The 18,359-nt window shown below is 35.2% G+C and overlaps 1 protein-coding gene across 6 annotated transcripts in view; it reads left to right on the top strand.

Annotated features, from left to right (window-relative positions):
• The window catches only part of RECK (reversion inducing cysteine rich protein with kazal motifs), a 79,503-nt gene that overhangs the window by 44,162 nt on the left and 16,982 nt on the right, over positions 1-18,359 (top strand). For 4 of the 6 annotated variants that reach the window (XM_081273648.1, XM_081273643.1, XM_081273644.1 and 1 more), the window contains 5 exons: positions 1,806-2,073; positions 7,660-7,839; positions 13,644-13,856; positions 15,439-15,575; positions 18,061-18,201. In XM_081273648.1, coding sequence (XP_081129774.1) covers positions 1,806-2,073; positions 7,660-7,839; positions 13,644-13,856; positions 15,439-15,575; positions 18,061-18,201 — 939 coding nt within the window. Of the gene's footprint in view, positions 1-1,805; positions 2,074-7,659; positions 7,840-13,643; positions 13,857-15,438; positions 15,576-17,012; positions 18,001-18,060; positions 18,209-18,359 lie in introns of those variants that run through there. The other 2 variants (XM_081273646.1, XM_081273647.1) reach the window with 2 other exon arrangements.

Here is an 18,359-nt window from a genome sequence, read left to right as displayed (position 1 = left end):
AGATTGGATGTTACTGTCACAGTTAGAAGGTGCCAAGAAAGATGGGGCTATAGAGAGTATGAGGAAATGGGAATTTTAAGTCTGAGGATGGAAGAGTTCTTTGATATGAATATTTTGGAGAGAAGTTAACCATTAGAATTTCAGATTATTTTACTTTTTGATCTAGCAAGTCCACTTTAAGAATTTATCCAGCAAGAAAATTTATACATATTTGCAAAAATATGTTGTAAATATGCTTATATACACATTAGTAGACAAAAATTAGAAATAACCCAAAAATCTATCAGTAGGATATTGATTAAATAAATTAGGATATATATATATATATATATATATATATATATATATATATATATATCACAACACTTTGCAAACAACAAAAAGAAAGTAATACATTTACATAGAAGCAAAAAAAAGCAAGTTACATAACTAAAGGTATAGTGTGATACATTTTTAGTTATACACCTAATTGTTTTATATATTTCTGTAATTTGAATTTTTTATCAGTGAGCAATGGTTATTTTTGTAATAAAAGATCATAAAAACAAAAGAGAGCTTTTTTTTTTTTTTTTAATCAGGGCCTCCTAATGAGCCTGCACCTTATAGGGATTTTCAAGGTCTCAGCTTTGTACATCCTAGAATCCATTTTTGTCCTCTGGAGGTCATCATATTTTAAAGAACTGACTGATTAACCAAACCGATAGAAGATTTATTTATAAGCCACATGCCAATGACTTTTTATATGTGGACATTGGAAAGAATTGTTTCTATAAACTCAAAAGCAATGTGCCTTATTTGGCCACAATCAAAATCAAAAATTACTCTAAGGATTTTGGCATTCTGTGATGTGGCTGTGTGGTGAAAATTATAGGATGAAACATTTGCCACAAGTATCTTCCATTGGCTTCCATTTGTTTTAAAGGCAGATCTGTATTCCTCAATATTTAGGCTATCAAGAGGGGCTGCTGGAGCTAACAAAATTGCAGCTTTAAAACAAAGCAGTAACAACAACAAAAAGGCAGGAAGAAGTTTTAAGGGTAGAAGGGCAGTCATTTCTAATATATGTTAACACAGAGGACTCTGGATAAGCAGGCTACAAACAAAACAGGCTTCTTCAAAAGTCAAAGACACCAAGAAAAGTAATTCAGAGAGGCCCTTCTGAATTCCATAGCTTCATTAATAGTGTTCTTTAATTTTCTGATTCTTTGTAGAAAATTAGAGGCCAGGGACTGGGAACATAGCTCAGTGGGAGAGCACATGTTTACCACTGGTTTAGTCCCTAGCACCAAAAAGAAAGAAAATTAAAGGCAGAAGCAGACTGTTAGCTTGTTAGGGTGTGCTACTATATTATTTAAATCACAACTTAACTAATTTTCACAGACATATAAAACCTTTATGCTGTCTTGGAATATGATAAAATACAGTGTTTGTGTTTGTTGCTATTAAAAATTAGTTCTCTCTCATGTCAAGAACATAATCCCTCTTAGACATCCCCTACTAAAAGCAAATCCACTGGGATATACAATATCTTTTCCAAGAACATAAAATATCTTTTATATGAGGGCTTCTTCAGTGTAGGATGACTTTTCATTTTCATTAGGATGCTAGAAACCTCATGATTAGATACCTTGTCCACTTTTTACTACACTGCAAAGTAATGAAGAGAATTTAATAGACCCTGTATAATACAGATACTGACATCAAGTAGTAATGGTTTTCTACTACATAGTCATGTTCTTCTTCTCTTCTGAGCAATAAATGCAATAAAACCAGCTAATTAAACCACTTATATTCTGAAAATGTAGGTTTGTATTGCTGTGACAGAGCTGAAGACCATGCTTGCCAAAATGCCTGCAAGAGAATTCTGATGTCTAAGAAAACAGAAATGGAGATTGTTGATGGTCTCATCGAGGGTTGTAAGACTCAGCCCTTGCCTCAAGATCCTCTTTGGCAGTGTTTTCTTGAAAGCTCACAGTCAGTTCACCCTGGAGTCACTATACACCCTCCTCCCTCTACAGGTCTGGATGGGGCTAAATTGCATTGTTGTTCTAAAGCAAACACTTCAACATGTAGGTCAGTATCTTATTTTCTTTTATTAAAATAGTAGAAAATAATATTTTAATTAATTATTTTAGGCCTAGCAAATGCATGTTATATTTTTGCATTTCTAGGCTGAACATTTAGAAGCTATAAAATCTTTCATTCTGTTATCCACCAAATATTTACTGATCATTGGGTATATATAAAACATTGTTTCATATATCACATGCTTTTGTGATATGAAGGATTACCTTGACAGGGCAATAGAATTTGAAGATGATGCAATGTGAATTTTTCTTTCAAGGAATCATTAAGTAAACTTTCAATTTAGAAGATGTTTTGATCTGACATCTAAAAGATATTCTCTTTATTAAATTATGAAACTTTGAACTTAACCATAGCATTTGGTCATATTGGTGAATAAACTGGTTGGCACTTATATCCAGAGTTAGAAAGCAGTGCATTGACATTCATTTCAGTATTACACTTAGGGACAAAAATTAACAATACAATTATAGGATAGACAAGAATCTAGAGACAAGAATGAATGGAGATAACTAAGGTCATGGTAGAACATAGATTATAGTGCAGGCACCATAGCACACACATGTAAATCCCAGCTACTCAGGAGCCTGAGGCAAGAAGATCACAAGTTTGAGGTCAGCCTGGGGAACTTCTTGGTACCCTGTCTCAAAATAAAAAATAGAAAAGCCTGGGAGTATAGCTCAGTAGTAAATTGTCCTGAGTTCAATCCCCAGTACAAACACACACACACACACACACACACACACACACACACACAAAACAACAACAACAACCACCCACACACAGATGAATTAGAATTTGTTTTACAGAGATATTTTGGGTGAAAAGCATCCACAACATTTCTAGGATATCCTGAAATTAATTTGAGAAACAACCATTTCTATGGTTTCTAACCATTTCTATGGATCTTTAGCAAATAAAAAAAGTGCCTAAAATAACTTACCAAACTTTACCAAAGATATTAAAAATATTTGAGGAAATTAATGGAAGGATTTAAAGGGAAAAAAAAGTTGGCTCTGAGGTTAAAGAAACTGGTTGCATATAAAAGTTAATATTGATGAGAGAGATGCTATGTAATTCTTAGAAAGAGAAACCTCTGCAAAAGAACTATGCTCACATAGAGTTACTGGAAATTGAGGTAGCTATGCAGTCCCTGAGGAGCTTTAGTAAGAAACAGTTTCCTCTCTCAAATCTTGAAATAGATTTCATGGTTTGCTGACTGCTTTCACTTCCATCAGATTTTATTTTTATGAAACAATTGGGAAAAATTGTGTAATTTTCATTTACATGTGAGAAAGAAAACTCAGAGATATTAATAATCTGTTCAAGGTAACTATAGAAAATTAAGGACTAGGGCTGAGGTTGTGGCTCGGTGGCAGAGTGCTTGCTTCGCAATCTGAGGCACTGGATTAGATCCTTAGCACCACAAAACAATAAGTAAACAAAGATATTGTGTCCATCTATAACTAAAAATTTAAAAAAGGAAGAAAGAAAGTTAAGGACTAGGGCTGAGGATGTTCAGTGGTGGAGTGCTTGCCTAGCTTGATATGTGAGGCCCTGCCCCTGCAAACTGAATCAAGAAGACATACACAATTGAAACAGATCAATTTCAACCAAGGAAATAGAGGACGCCATCAAAAGTCCACCAACCAAGAAAAGCCCAGGACCAGATGGATTTACAGCTGAGTTCTACAAAACCTACAAAGAAGAATTAATACCAATACTCCTCAAATTATTCCAAGAAATAAAAAAGGAAGGAACCCTTCCAAACTTATTCTGTGAAGCTAGTATTATCCTGATTCCAAAACCAGGCAGAGACACATCAAGGAAAAAAAATTTTAGACCGGTATCCCTGATGAACATTGATGCAAAAATTCTCACTAAAATTCTGGCAAATCGTATACAAAAACATATTTAAACAACAGTGCACCATGATCAAGTGGGGTTCATTCTAGGGATGCAAGAATGGTTCAACATAAGGAAATCAATAAATATAATTCATCACATCAATAGATGTAAATATAAGAATCATATGATTATATCAATTGATGCAAAGAAAGCATTTGACAAAATACAGCCCCTTTCATGTTCAAAACACTAGAAAAACTGGGGATAGTAGGAACATACCTCAACATTGTAAAAGCTATCTATGCTAAACCCAAGGCCAACATCATTTTATTTATTTTTTTTAGAATAACTACAAATTCTTTTTTTTATTTATTTATATATGGCAGCAGAATGCATTACAATTCTTATTACACATATAAAGCACAATTTTTCACATCTCTGGTTGTATACAAAATATATTCATACCAATTCATGGCTTCATACATGTACTTTGGATAATAATGATCATCACATTCCACCATTATTTCTAACCCCATGCCCCCTCCCTTCCCCTCCAACCCCAAATAACTAGAAATTCATATGGCTCAGTTCTATATTTCTAGGAGCCATTAATATCCAAAAGGTGGATGACTTCATCAAATATGTCTGTTGAGTTCATAAAAAATTCTTTATGCCTGAAAAGAGTGAAAATACTCCATCTGCTACAGTAACTGCTACAGGAATGGAAAATCATCCATGTTTTTATACATAAGTGGTTTTAGTCCTCAGAACTGTGGAAACATTTCAGATTATATTTCTTCAAGTATGCACACATCATTTTAAATGGAGAAAAATTGAAAGAATTCCCTCTAAAAACTGGAACAGGACAGAGATGCCCTCTTTCACCACTTTTATTCAACATAGTCCTTGAAACTCTAGCCAGAGCAATTAGACAAATAAAAGAAATTAAAGGGATATGAATAGGAAAAGAAGAACTCAAACTATCATTTTTTATTGACAACATAGTTCTATATTTAGAGGATCCAAAAAAAAAAACACTCCACCAGAAAACTTCTAGAATTAATAAATGAATTCAGCAAAATAGCAGGATATAAAACCAATACCCATAAATCAAATGCATTTCTGCATCAATGATGAATCCTCTAAAAGAGAAATTAGGAAAACTACCCTATTCACAATAGCTTCAAAAAACTAAAATTCTTGGGAGTCAACTTAACAAAAGAGGTGAAAGACCTCTACAATGAAAACTACAGAACACTAAGAAATTGAAGACCTTAGAAGATGGAAAGATCTCCCATGCTTTTAGATGGGCATATTTAATATTGTCAAAATGGCCATACTACCCAAAGCACTATACATATTCAATACTATTCCAATTAAAATCCCAACATCATTCCTTATAGAAATAGCAAAAGCAATCATAAAATTCATTTGGAAAAATAAGAGATCCAGAATAGCCAAAGTAATCCATAGCAAGAAGAGGGAAGCAGGAAGCATCACAATACCAGGTCTTATACCACAAAGCTAAGATAAAAATATACTTCTCTCACCACTGGGATATATCTTCCAAACAAAATCAAAGAAACTATAGAACTCAATAATACAATCAATAATTTGAACTTAACAGACACATATAGAATATTTTATCCATTAACGAGCAAAATACACTTTCTTCTCAGCAGCACATGGATCCTTGTCCAAAATAGACCATATGTTATGCCACAAAGTAAGTCTTAGCAAATACAAAAAAATAGATATATGACCCTGCATTCTATCTGACCATAATGGAATTAAATTAGAAATCAATGATAAAATTAAAAATAGAAGCTACTCCAACACCTGGAGACTAGACAATACACTACTGAATGATGCATGGACAACAAAAGACATCAGGAAGGAGATAAAAAAATTCTTAAAGGTAATTGAGAATTCCGATACAACACATCAAAATCTCTGGGACGTTGCGAAAGCATTGTTAAGAGGAAAGTTCATTGCATGGAGTTCATTCATTAAAAGAAGAAAAAGTCAACAAATAAACAACATTACAGCTCAAAGCCCTAGAAAAAGAAGAACAAACTAACACCAAAAGTAGTAGAAGACAGGAAATAATTAAAATCAGGGCAGAAATCAATAAAATTAAGCAAAAGAAACAATTTAAAATTGACAAAAAGCTGGTTCTTTGAAAAAAAAATAAATAAGATTGACAAATCTTTAACCAATCTAATAAAAAGGAAAGAGAAAACTCAAACTAAAATTCATGATGAAAAAGGAAATATCATGATAGACACTACTGAAATACAGAAGACAATTAGAAACTATTTTGAAAATTTATATTCTGGTAAAATAGAAAACCTTGAAGACACCAACAAATTTCTAGAGGCATATGATCTGCACACAATGGCTGAAGTATCCCAAGATGGAAGTGGGCCAGGCTTGGCTCTGTCATGGGTCTGCAAGTTGGCAGGGCAGTCCTGGGCCATGGCCTGGACCTTAGCTCCTGTGCAGGTCTTTGGGGCGATCCTAGGCCTGGGCCTGGGCTCTGGCGTGGGTCTGCCAGTCAGTGGAGCAGTCCTCACCTGATATAACTTTATTCCAACTTCCTCATCCTCATAATGTATATGTGCTTTATTGAGACTAGGGACCTTGTCTGGCTTATTCATCACTGCACTTCCAGTGTCTTGAACCAGCACTCACACAAAATAGGCACTCAGTAAACACTAGAGTAAATAAACGAAGTTAAAGATACCCTCTTCATAGGGGTGATCTTGAGATTCAAATAAAATGTGAGAAGAGTGGAGAATTTTTACTTGTGACTTTGTATATTTCAAAATAATAAAATTTTGCCTAGTGAACATGTATTACTTTTATGAGTAAAATAATGGAATGAATATAATGTATAAGAGCATGTTGGAAATGGTACAGATAGTTTTAGCTATATACACATACTTAATTTGCTTTGTAATCATCAAATACTGAAAATAAGAATGTCATATATCAACTACAATAATATATAGAGGCTTTGGAATAACTTCAGGAACACAAATGGCTTGGAGTAGTTTTACAGGACAAACTAGCAGACCCTGCATTTATAAAGCTTCTTAAAAGAAGTCAGAGGACTATGTCATGGTTTGCCTCCTGTGATTGCCTTTATGGAGAAGAAAAACATGTGCTTTAAGTAAAGATCAAAGTGAGATCAGAAAGATATAGGGAGAAATAATTGTGCCAAGAACTAAAGATATACAAATATTGTAACTGAACATTAAATTTAGCAGTGAGCTTTCTAGCAACCATGGCAAAGAGAAAAGATAACCAGGTGTACACCAGTGATCCAGCTACCTGGGAAGCCAAAGCAGGAGGATCACAAGTTTGAGGCCAGTCTGGGCAATTGGACCCTGTCTCAAAATTGAAGGAAAAGAAAGGGCTGAGGATAACTCAGTGATAAGAGTGTTTTCCGAGCATGTGCAAGGCCCTAATTTCAGTACCCAATACTACCAAAAAGAAGGAAAAAGAGAAGGGAAGAGACAGATAACTTTAAAAGCCTATATTTGATGGTGGGGAAAGAAAGGTCACTTTTTCTGGCTCCAAATCCTAGGAAATAGTCATTTAACTCTTTACTTTTTGTCTTATTAAAAAAGTACATAGTTCACAGATTTCCAGTTTTACTCAAATCAGGTATTTAATCATATGGCTTCTCTCTATGTGTCTGCACTTGTGCTTTTGTTTCAGGGAACTGTGCACTAAACTTTATAGCATGAGCTGGGGCAATACACAGAGTTGGCAGGAATTTGACCGCTTTTGTGAATATAACCCAGTGGAAGTGTCCATGTTGACCTGTCTAGCAGATGTCCGGGAACCTTGCCAGTTGGGTTGTAGAAACCTTACTTACTGTACTAATTTCAACAACAGGTAAGAACAATTTGTACATGGAATGGAAATATTTTATCATTAATCACTTGCTTTTTGAATAAATGAAACACCACTTTACTCTGATTTTGTTCTTTCTGGGCTAAAAGAAAGCTTTATTTCCTTATGGTTTCATTTTTAAAGGCTGTGTTCCATCTAAATTACCTCTGGCAAAGGAAGCACTCTTAGGGAGTTCCTTCTAATCTAGAGATACCTAAAGTTTCTGGAATTCAGAGAATTTCTTCTGCTCTTAGACCCTTCTTCCTTCTGCTACACCACCAATGGAAATAATTCATTGCAGAATAAATCATTTTTCACTACTGGATCATATATATGTCCACTTTTGGACTGCTTTCTTTGCAGGGCCTTCACACTGGTTGACATTCCTGCTCAGTGAGTCTCCCATTTCATACAAAAATATTTATTTATAGAAGCAATTTGAATAGGTGTCTTTCTGAGATATCAAGTATAATAAGAAAAATAAGGGCCAAAAACTGGACCTTGGAGCATATCCCCAGGGCTAAAGAAATAGTGAAGAAAAAGAAAAAGGGCCTCCAGAGCACAGAATGGGAGGACTTCACATCAGAGAAGCTAGGGAGGGAACACTTCTTTCTCTCTTTTTAATATTTTTTTAGTTGTAGATGGACTCAGTACCTTTATTTTATTTATCTATTTATTTTATGTGGTGCTGAGGATCGAACCCAGTGCCTCACATGTGCCAGGCAAGTGCTCTACCACTGAGCTACAACCCCAGCCCCAGGGGGGAACATTTCTTTTTTTTTTTTTTTAATATTTATTTCTTAATTGTAATTGGGCACAATACCTTTATTTTATTTGTTTATTTTTATGTGGTGCTGGGGAACGAACTCAGGCCCTTGCACATGCTAGGCGAGCGCTCTACCATTGAGCCACAACCCCAGCCCAGGAGAGAACATTTCTAAAGAAAAGGTGACTGTTTTGTGAGCTGCAGCCCAGAGACCCAGAGGGCAAAAAGGAAGAGTTGGGCCAGAAGGAAGTTGTAGGTATTTTTTTTTTGTCAGATGATATTTACCTCAATCTAACACACATTCTATTCTTTTAAAAGTATTCAACTCATTACTTTGAGTAAAGTAATTGAGATATCTTTACAACAAGGGATGGTGAAATAATTCAATATCTATATAAAAAAAATAAAAGTTTAACCTCTATGTCACACCATACACAAAAATTATTTCAAGATGGATCATAGAATTCAAAATAAAACCTAGGCAAGTGTAGTGGCACTAACCTGTAGTCTTAGCTACTTGGGAGGTTGAAGCAAAAGAATCACTCAAGCCAAGGAGTTTGGGGCCAGCTGGGGCAACATAGCAAGACCTATATATTGTGGATGGAAGTATAAATTACTATAGCTGTGGGAGGCCACCACATCATGTGACCAGCATTTTCCTCTCCTGATTGGTTGAGGCCCTATCGGTCACTTCCAGTGATCTGGCCACATCAAAGTGGCTGTAGACAGTGGCCCTGATCTTGAGAGTCGTAAAAATGCTGCCAAATGTGTTTTCATGCGTGGGTGTGCCTTCCTACATCCCCAGGGATCAAGTTACCTTACCTGTCCTTGTAACTCTGCCCCTTTTGACCTTTTTTGGATGGAAATTTCTAAGAACCAGAGTCCCCCAATAAAAGACTACTCCCGAACATGCTATCTCCCTCTCGCCAAATACCCAATAAATGGTTTTTAACCTTCTCCCAATCCCATTGGGAAGTTATAGCCCTTATGGAAAGCAGCATGGAGGTTTCTCAAAAATTAAAGAATAGAACCACCACATAATCTAGCAATTCCTCCATTGTGTTTATATCCTAAGTCTGGAATCAATCTGCCCAAGATATATTTCACTCCTATGTTTGTTGCAGCATTATTAATAACAAAGGTATGAAATCAGCCAAGGTATCCATCAATAGATGAATGGGTAAGGAAAATAGAGTTTATGGGCTGGGAATGTGGCTCAAGTGGTAGCGCGATCACCTGGCATGCGTGCAGCCCGAGTTCAATCCTCAACACCACATGCAAACAAAAGATGTTGTGTCTGCCGAAAACTAAAAAATAAATATTAAAAAAATATTCTAAAAAAAGAAAATAGAGTTTATATACACAATGGAATACTATTAAGCCTTAAAAACAAGGAAATCCTGTCAACCTGGATGAACCTGGGGGGCATTCAGTGAAATAAGCCACTGCATGATCCTGCTAATATGTTAAATCTAAAAATATTGAACTTACAGAAGCAGAGAATAGGATAGTGGTTACCAAAATATAGAGGGACAGGAAGGGGAAGATTGGGGAGATGGCACTCAAAGGATACAGAATCTCAGGAGGAATGAGTTCAAGAGATCTGTTGTACAACATGGTTGATTGGAGTTGACAACAGTGTATTATATGCTTGAAAATTGCTAAGAGGGTAGATTTGAAATATTCTTACTGTACACACAAAATAAGCATGTGAGGTAATACATGTTAATTATCTTGACTCCACAATGAATACATATTTCAAAACATCATCTTGTGACTTTATGATATTTGCTAATAAATGGATGGATCCAGAGAGTAAGTGAAATAAGCCAGTCCCAAAAAGCCAAAGGCCAAATATTTTCATTGATATGTGGAAGCTAACCCACAATGGGGGAGGTGGGGAGGTAAGAATAGAAATTCAGTAGTTTAGACAAAGGGGAATAAAGGCAAGGGAGGGGGGCATAGGAAAAGGAAAGACAGTGGAATGAATCTGACAATGTACATATATGAATACGCCACAGTGAATCCCACCATCATATACATCCACAAGAATGTGACCCTAATTAGAATAAGATATATTCCATGCTTGTATAATTATATCAAAATGGATTCGACTGTCATGTATAACTAAAAAGAACAAATAAAACATTTTTAAAAAACATCATTTTGAACACCATAGAGTTTTTGCCATAAGAGTTGTTAGGACTGGGGTATAGCTCAGTAATAGAGTGTTTGGCTAGCCTGTGCAAGGTCCTGGGTTTAATACCCAGCACCACAAAAAAAGAAGAAGAAATGGACATTTAAGTACATGAAAGGTTTATTATTCTTCCTAGCAATATGTTAATTAAAACTTAAATGAGATGCTCCTCAACCCAATACAGTGGCCACAATTAAAAAATTGGCTAACACATGAAGCAAAATGTATGGTTAAACACTTTAGCAAACTATCTCTCGGTTTCCTAAAAGTTAAATCTGTGACCCAACAATTCCATTCTGAAGAATTTACTCAAGAGATGTGAAAATGTGTGTTCAAAAAGATGTATGTAGTAGCGTTTTTCATAATAGCCCAAAATTGGGAGGGGGATCCAGAACATCAAAAGATTGAGAAACAACATACTGTATGTTTCAAACAGTGGAATGGTATACAGCAAGAAAAAAAGCCAAACTACCAATACACCCAAAAGCGTGGGTGAAACTTATGTTGAGCAAAAGAAGCCAGAAATAAAATTCATTTTTTGGCTCCCCTGCATTAATGGGAATGAAAACTCAGGGGCACTCTACCACTGAGCAACAGCCCCAACAACCTTTGTATTTTATTTTGAAACAGGATCTCACTAAGTTGTTAAGGCTGGTATTGAATTTATAACCCTCCTATTTCAGTTTCCTTAGCCTCTGGGATTACAGGCATGTGCACCTGGCTCAAAATAGATTCTTGATTATTCCATAAATATGAGGTCTAAGAGTAATCAAAATAATCTATAGGGATAAAGATCAGAAAATCATCACCTTTGGTGGAAGGGGGAATTGACCAGAGGAGGGCATAAAGGTACTTCATAGGGTAATGGAAATATTCTATTTCTTGTTTGGGGTTTTGATTACATGAGTTTTCAAACATTATTGAACTAAATCCTCAAAATCTATGCATTATTTATATATAAATTATACCTCGATAAAATATTATTTTAAATTAAATTCTGTTACTCATCAAAAAACACAATTATAAAAATGAGAGTGACCAGGTGCAGTGGCACATGCCTTTAACCCCAGCTACTCCAGAAGATGAGGTAGGAGGATCACAAGTTCAAGGTCTGCCTTAGCAATTTAGTGAGATCCTGTCTCAAAATAAAATACAAAACAGTATTGGGGATGTAGCTCAGTGGTAAAGCATCCCTCAGACAAGAAAGGAAGGAAGGGTAAGAGGAAAGGAGGGAGGAAGGAAGGAAAAGGGGGAAAAAAATGAAAGGGTAAACCACAACCTGGAAGAAAATATTTGTACTATATGTAACTGATGAAGGACTTGTATCTATAATATATAAAGAACTCTTAAAATCCACTTTTTTTAAAGCAAAGGGCTAGACAGCACAAAAGATGTCCAGCAATTAAATGAAAACACAAGTAAAACCCAATAAAAACAGTCTCTCATACATTGCTGATGAGTGTATAAAATGGTATTGCCACTTTTTGAAAATAGCATGGTATTTGGAAGTTATATCTACCCTTGACTCAACAGTGGTATCCCTAGGCATGAAAACTAGAATTAACCTTAATTTCTATGAATAGATAATAGGATGGTCTCAAAGCATTGTCTGTGGTCTCCAAGCCCCTTCAGGGTTTTTATTTTAAGATCAAAAGTGTTTTTATAACAACACTGGTTGTTATTTGCCTCTGTCTCTTATATTCTCACAAGAGTGAACAGAAGAATTTTCCAGAGGGTGAAATGTGATATATGAGCAACAGACTGAATGCAGAATTGGATATGAAAACCGAGCTATTCTCTATCAAGCCAGACATGAGTACAAAACTATAGAATAATCTTATTTTCATGATTTTTGTTTAATTTTGGAAAATGTAGTTATTTCTCATGAAAGTAATGCTTACATTAACATGTAATAGGTTTATTATAACTTAACTGAATTAATAATCACTTTTAAATCTCATTTTCATTTCTAATGTTATAAAATATTGATGGTTTCAACCCACATAAAAGCTTTTTGAGAACCCAATAATTTTAAGAAGGTAAATGGGTCTTGCGATCAAAGTTTGAAAACCATTAGAATAAAAGCAAAATGATATATATTTATCAATGAAATACTATTCAAAAATAAGAAGAAATGAAATACTGGTATATGCAACAATATGGATCAATCTCAAAAAGATTATATTTGGCCGAAGACCCCAGACCCAAAAGAAAACATGCAATATGATTCCATTTATATGAAATTCTAGAACTGGCAAAATTAATCTATGATGATAAAATATGAAAAGTCTAGCCTCTGGGGTGACCTGAGAGAACTTAATAACACAATAGAAATATTCTTTTACTGGTGTAGATGTATCAATGTGGTTGTTCACATTTGTCAAATTAAATCAAACCTGTAAGATGTGTGTGTTTTATTTTTTAAATTATACCTCAATTTTTAAAACTCGGACTCTTTTGTTTTATGAAATGAAAGAAATAAGGTGGTCTGGGGATGTTAGTCCTATCCAGAGCATTTTAAAGTTTTAAAACTGCCTCATGAAAATATGTTAAAAAGAAAACATGCAATCACTTTCTCAACACTGGTGTCAACGCTGAATCTTCATATACATGCCAGGCTGATATCCCTTGTTGAGTTTTATGTGCTTTCTTCTTTCTGGGGTGTTGCTTAGTAGAAGAGCCCTTGCCTACTATATAAAAGGCCCTGGGTTCCATCTTCATCTGTGCAAAAAAAAAAAAAAAAAAAAAAAAAGTCAGATTTTCCTGATACGTTAGTATGTCAGGATTTTACTCATTGCCTTTGATTTCCTTCTGGCAATTTTTGGTTTTGGTTTCGTTTTTTAGGCCAACAGAACTTTTCAGGAGTTGTAATGCTCAGTCAGATCAAGGAGCTATGAATGACATGAAGCTGTGGGAAAAAGGAAGCATAAAGATGCCATTTATCAACATACCTGTTCTTGATATTAAAAAGTGCCAGCCAGAAATGTGGAAAGCGATAGCTTGTTCACTGCAGATTAAACCTTGTCATAGTAAATCTCGGGGAAGTATTATTTGCAAGTAAGTTTCTTTCATTATCCTGACTCTCCAGTTTGGATTCAGTCCCTCCATAACAATCTCTCCCATCCTTCCCTGTGCCTATTACTCCCCGCATGTCAAATGCTTTCCCACTTTTTCTCCCTCTGCTTGAAATACTGTTTCCTTCCCAGCACCATTTGCACTTGCCTACTGCCTGCCCTTCTTGGTTCCTCTCAAATACCAGACATTCCTGTGGAGTCTTCCCAGATTTCCCCAGCTGATAGTAATTCATCCTTATTACAAATCCCTGTAGGCCTGTAAGTGTACTTTCTTATAGAACTTAGTTCAAGAAACATTTACTAAATCCTTTTCAATGCACAATTCTATTTTCATATTTTAATTTGTATGCTCATCTTATATTCTGCTAGACTTTGCTCTCCTTAAGGAACTTATTTTAATTTATGCCATTTTTCTTTTATCCTCTTTGCTCCTTTTCTATTTTTAGGTATTAGCATAATCCTAACACACATAGGTATCCATAAATGTTTCATGAGTAAAAGAGCTAGTGAATACAGTCATTAGGACCTGTTCCCAGGAAACATTTTTGAATGATTTGCTTAGGAAATCTAAGGTAAAGATGGGAACCATGATGGTGGGTAAAACCAAAAGTATTTGACTACATAGTAATCCATATCAGCTAGAATTTTTTTCCAAAAGCTTTTCCAAAAGCTTTTTGAAAACCAAATTAATATTTAGTCCCTAAGATTTTGGTGTGTGACCCAAAAACTGGCTGCTGGGTACTTGATGACTCATTTCAGATTATTTCAGTCTTAAACAAAGCCTAGAACTATTTCTGATATGACTTGAGGATGACCTGAAAAGGGGAGGTACTGAGGTATAGCTATTGGGTGAAAAGCAAAAAGCAACAAATGGGAAATATATAGACTCTTAGCACAGAAAACTTAATAGAAGTCAAATCCTTATTCAAAACTCAGAAAGTTTTAACATAATGGACTCTGTAGCTGTTATAAGCCAAACACCTCAATGCTGATAATTTAAAAGATTTTAATAAAAGAAAAAAGATGGAAAATAAGGAAAAAGGAAGTGAATAAGCAAGATAATGTCCTGACAGTAATGATATATGATTTTGCAAAGGTCAAAAGAGACAAGCCTAATTTCATTTCCTTTCAAAGATGGTGAAAAGCCACATTGATAGCAGGAACAATAAGTGTAAGTATTGACATTTGAGCAAGGCTTTTGATTTTAGATTAGCGAAAGCAAGGGATGTTTTGAATACTATTCAGCTGTCAGTTCACCATGATTCCTTTTTTGTATATTCACCCCTAACCAATTTGGATGAACATTGTCAAGTAATAAAAACTCACTTTCTGGAAAATTTTAGAAAAGGAAGTAATTTTGACCAGATAATTTGAGGTTCCTTGTTGGTAGTAATTATTCTGTCAAGCCAACAAACTATATCCCTTAAATTTTGTGACCAGTGTATCAAAAAAGAAAAAAGACAAAAAACCCACACATTAAACTAGAATGTAGGCTTCTGTGAGTTTGAGCAGATCCCTTCTTTGAGCCTCAGATTCCTAAATTTGGATGTATTTTTCTTTTCAAGATCTGATTGTGTGGAGATTCTCAAAAAATGTGGAGATCAGAACAAATTCCCTGAAGACCACACAGCTGAAAGTATTTGTGAGCTTCTATCACCTACAGATGACCTGGAGAATTGTATACCTTTAGATACGTACCTCAGTAAGTACTGTTTTTGTTTGTTTTTAGATTTCAACTACTTCTCTCTTGATCTCTGTCCTTGCTATTTTAGATGAGCATTTATATATTGAGAACATGTGTTTAAATGATACTATCTCAATTACAGACTCTTAGTTGCTTCGCCTTTTTAACCCAGGAAAGCATTGTCATCTTAAGTTTTGTAAGAAGTGATGTTATATCAATCTAAGCAAGTATGAATTGTTATTCATCAGAAATTCTAAGCTGTGAATCGGGGGATAGACTTCTCTGATATCATTATTATCTCCTTCCACTGTGATGTACAGAAAGTAGAATTTCCCCTAGAGAGTATTCAGCTTTTTGTCATCAGAGTATCAGTGTACCTCAGCCAGCCACCCACACAATAAAGAATGATAGTCAGATTTGTATAGGAAAATGGCACTTCTCTCACTGTTTCAACTTCTCTCTGCCAAATACTCCTGCCAAGTAAATTGGTATCTCATTGAAGAATTCTGAGCTGAGCTTGTTGGCAACAGTGTGAAGATGTGTTGGAGACCAGGGAATAACCAGTAGAACAGAACTCCTACATCCTCAGTAGTTAGGAAAAGGGAGTTGTTTAGGCTGCCACCAGGGGGCATCAGGGCTGTGAGCTGGCTGGAACACAGCGAAGCACCTACTTGGTTTCTTTTCCTGTGTCAGATAGGATTAAATTCAACTGCAAATAACAGAATAGATAGAAGTAAAAGAAAACTCAAAAACAATATTCTGGGACTGTTTGGGTGGCTCCATCATCAGGAATCCAGGCTCCTTTTATCTTTCTCTACTAACTGTAGTACTTGGCTTCAGTCATCAAGGTTATTTCATGTAATTTATTATCACAACATGGCTATTGGAATCCTAGCCACTACACTCTAGTTCCAGAGAAGAGGGAAAGCAAACAACTTCTCATTGGCCACCCCTAGTTGTATGGAAAACAGGGAAAGATTATCTTTTTAGCTATTGGCCTATTGCTACCCTAAGTAAAATTGGAGATCTGTTAGTAAAAAGGAGAGATAAATGGATGCTGAATTTGTAGTTAGCAGTAATTGTCACATTTTATTAAGACCAACAAACTATATCCTCTAATCGTTATGACCAGTATAGCCAAGGGAAAAAAATGCATTAAACAAGAATGTAGGCCTCTCTTGGTCTGAGCAGATCACTTCTTCAAGCCTAATTCCTTATGTATAGAATGGAATGGCTGGACTAGATGAAATGAACTCCAAGAGCCCTTGTACCTCTATAAGTCTTGGGGTCTGAATCTAATCTAAAATTAAGTAAGCAAATCTTTTTTCTTTTTCTTTCTTTTTTTTTCTTTCTTTCTTTTTTTTTTTTTTTTTTTTTTTTTTTGGTACTGATGATTGAACTCAGGGGCATCAGCCACTGAGCCACATCCCCAGCCCTATTTTATATTTTATTTAGAGTCAGGGTGTCACTATGTTGCTGAGTGCCTTGTTTTTGCTAAGCCTGGCTTTGAACTCACGATCCTCCTGCCTCAGCCTCCAAAGCCACTGGGATTACAGGCGTGCGCCACCACACCTGGCTAAGTAAGCAAATCTAATATATTCACAATCCTAGACTATTACAGCAATCCAGTAGGAACTATTTCAGTAGGAGAAAAATTAAAGAAATGCTTTTTTCTTAAATTTCAGATATCACAGTTTATCTTAAATGAGACTCTTCCTTGCTAATTATTTCAGAAGTTTAATATAATCATGGTATGGGATTCATATTACCATAGTAGATGGCTATTTATGATAAAACATACTAAATTATTCCTCTTAAACAGAAGCACCTCAAGAGGCTGAGCAGGAGGATCTCCAGTCAAGGCAATTTAGCAAGACCTATCTCAAACTAAACATTAAGTAGAACTGAGAATGTAGGTTAGTGATAAAGCACCTCTCAGTTCAATCCCTAGTACCAAAATAAATAAACAAATAAACATGAGCACCTATTTTGCCACCTTTTACAAAATATACTTATCACTTTGTAGCCCTAACATTACTTACTACTTATTATTTTCTGAGTTTATCTTTTATTTACACAACATGTTTATTGACTGGCTGTAACTCTGTAGTAGAGTACTTGCCTAGCATACATTATCCCAAGCACCACAAAAATAAATAAAGTATATTTTATCTACCAGATATAAACTCTATGTCAGAGACTTGTCTATTTGTTCATCACTATATCTTTAGTGCCCAGAATCTTGCGTAGTATATTGTAGGTACCCAATAAACAAACACATAAGTTTTATGCTAAATTCATAAATGATGAGAAAATCTATTTTAATAGCTTATTAGAATCCAGCCTTGCTTTATGCCCATGAACCCTTCATTTATTTTAGCCATAATTAACTCAGATAATTTACAGACTTCTGTTATTCTTTCAAGTTGGTTAAACTGATCTGTTTGGGGGGTTTTTGGTTTTGGTTTTGGTTTTTTTTTTTTTTTTTTTTTTTTTTTTTTAGGGCCAAGTACTTTAGGTAACATCATAGAAGAAGTGACTCATCCCTGTAACCCAAATCCTTGTCCAGCCAATGAGCTCTGTGAAGTGAACAGAAAAGGGTGCCAATCTGGAGATCCCTGCCTTCCATACTCTTGTGTTCAAGGTAAGAGGTAGGTAGGTGTGGGTGTGGGATGAGCATGAATAGATTGCTCTAGTGTTTCTTCGGGGTTTTTCTGGTATTTATAGGGGTTGTCTTTGGAAGGCTACAAGGGACATTTTATTTTTTAAGTTATGTTTTTCTATAATGTTTAGTTTTCCCAG

This window comes from Spermophilus citellus, assembly GCF_964194105.1.
Source record: "Spermophilus citellus genome assembly, chromosome: 2".
Classification (NCBI taxonomy): domain Eukaryota; kingdom Metazoa; phylum Chordata; class Mammalia; order Rodentia; family Sciuridae; genus Spermophilus; species Spermophilus citellus.
The sequence above is the reverse complement of the archived record's forward strand: the minus strand, read 5'-3'. Positions and strand labels throughout refer to the sequence as shown.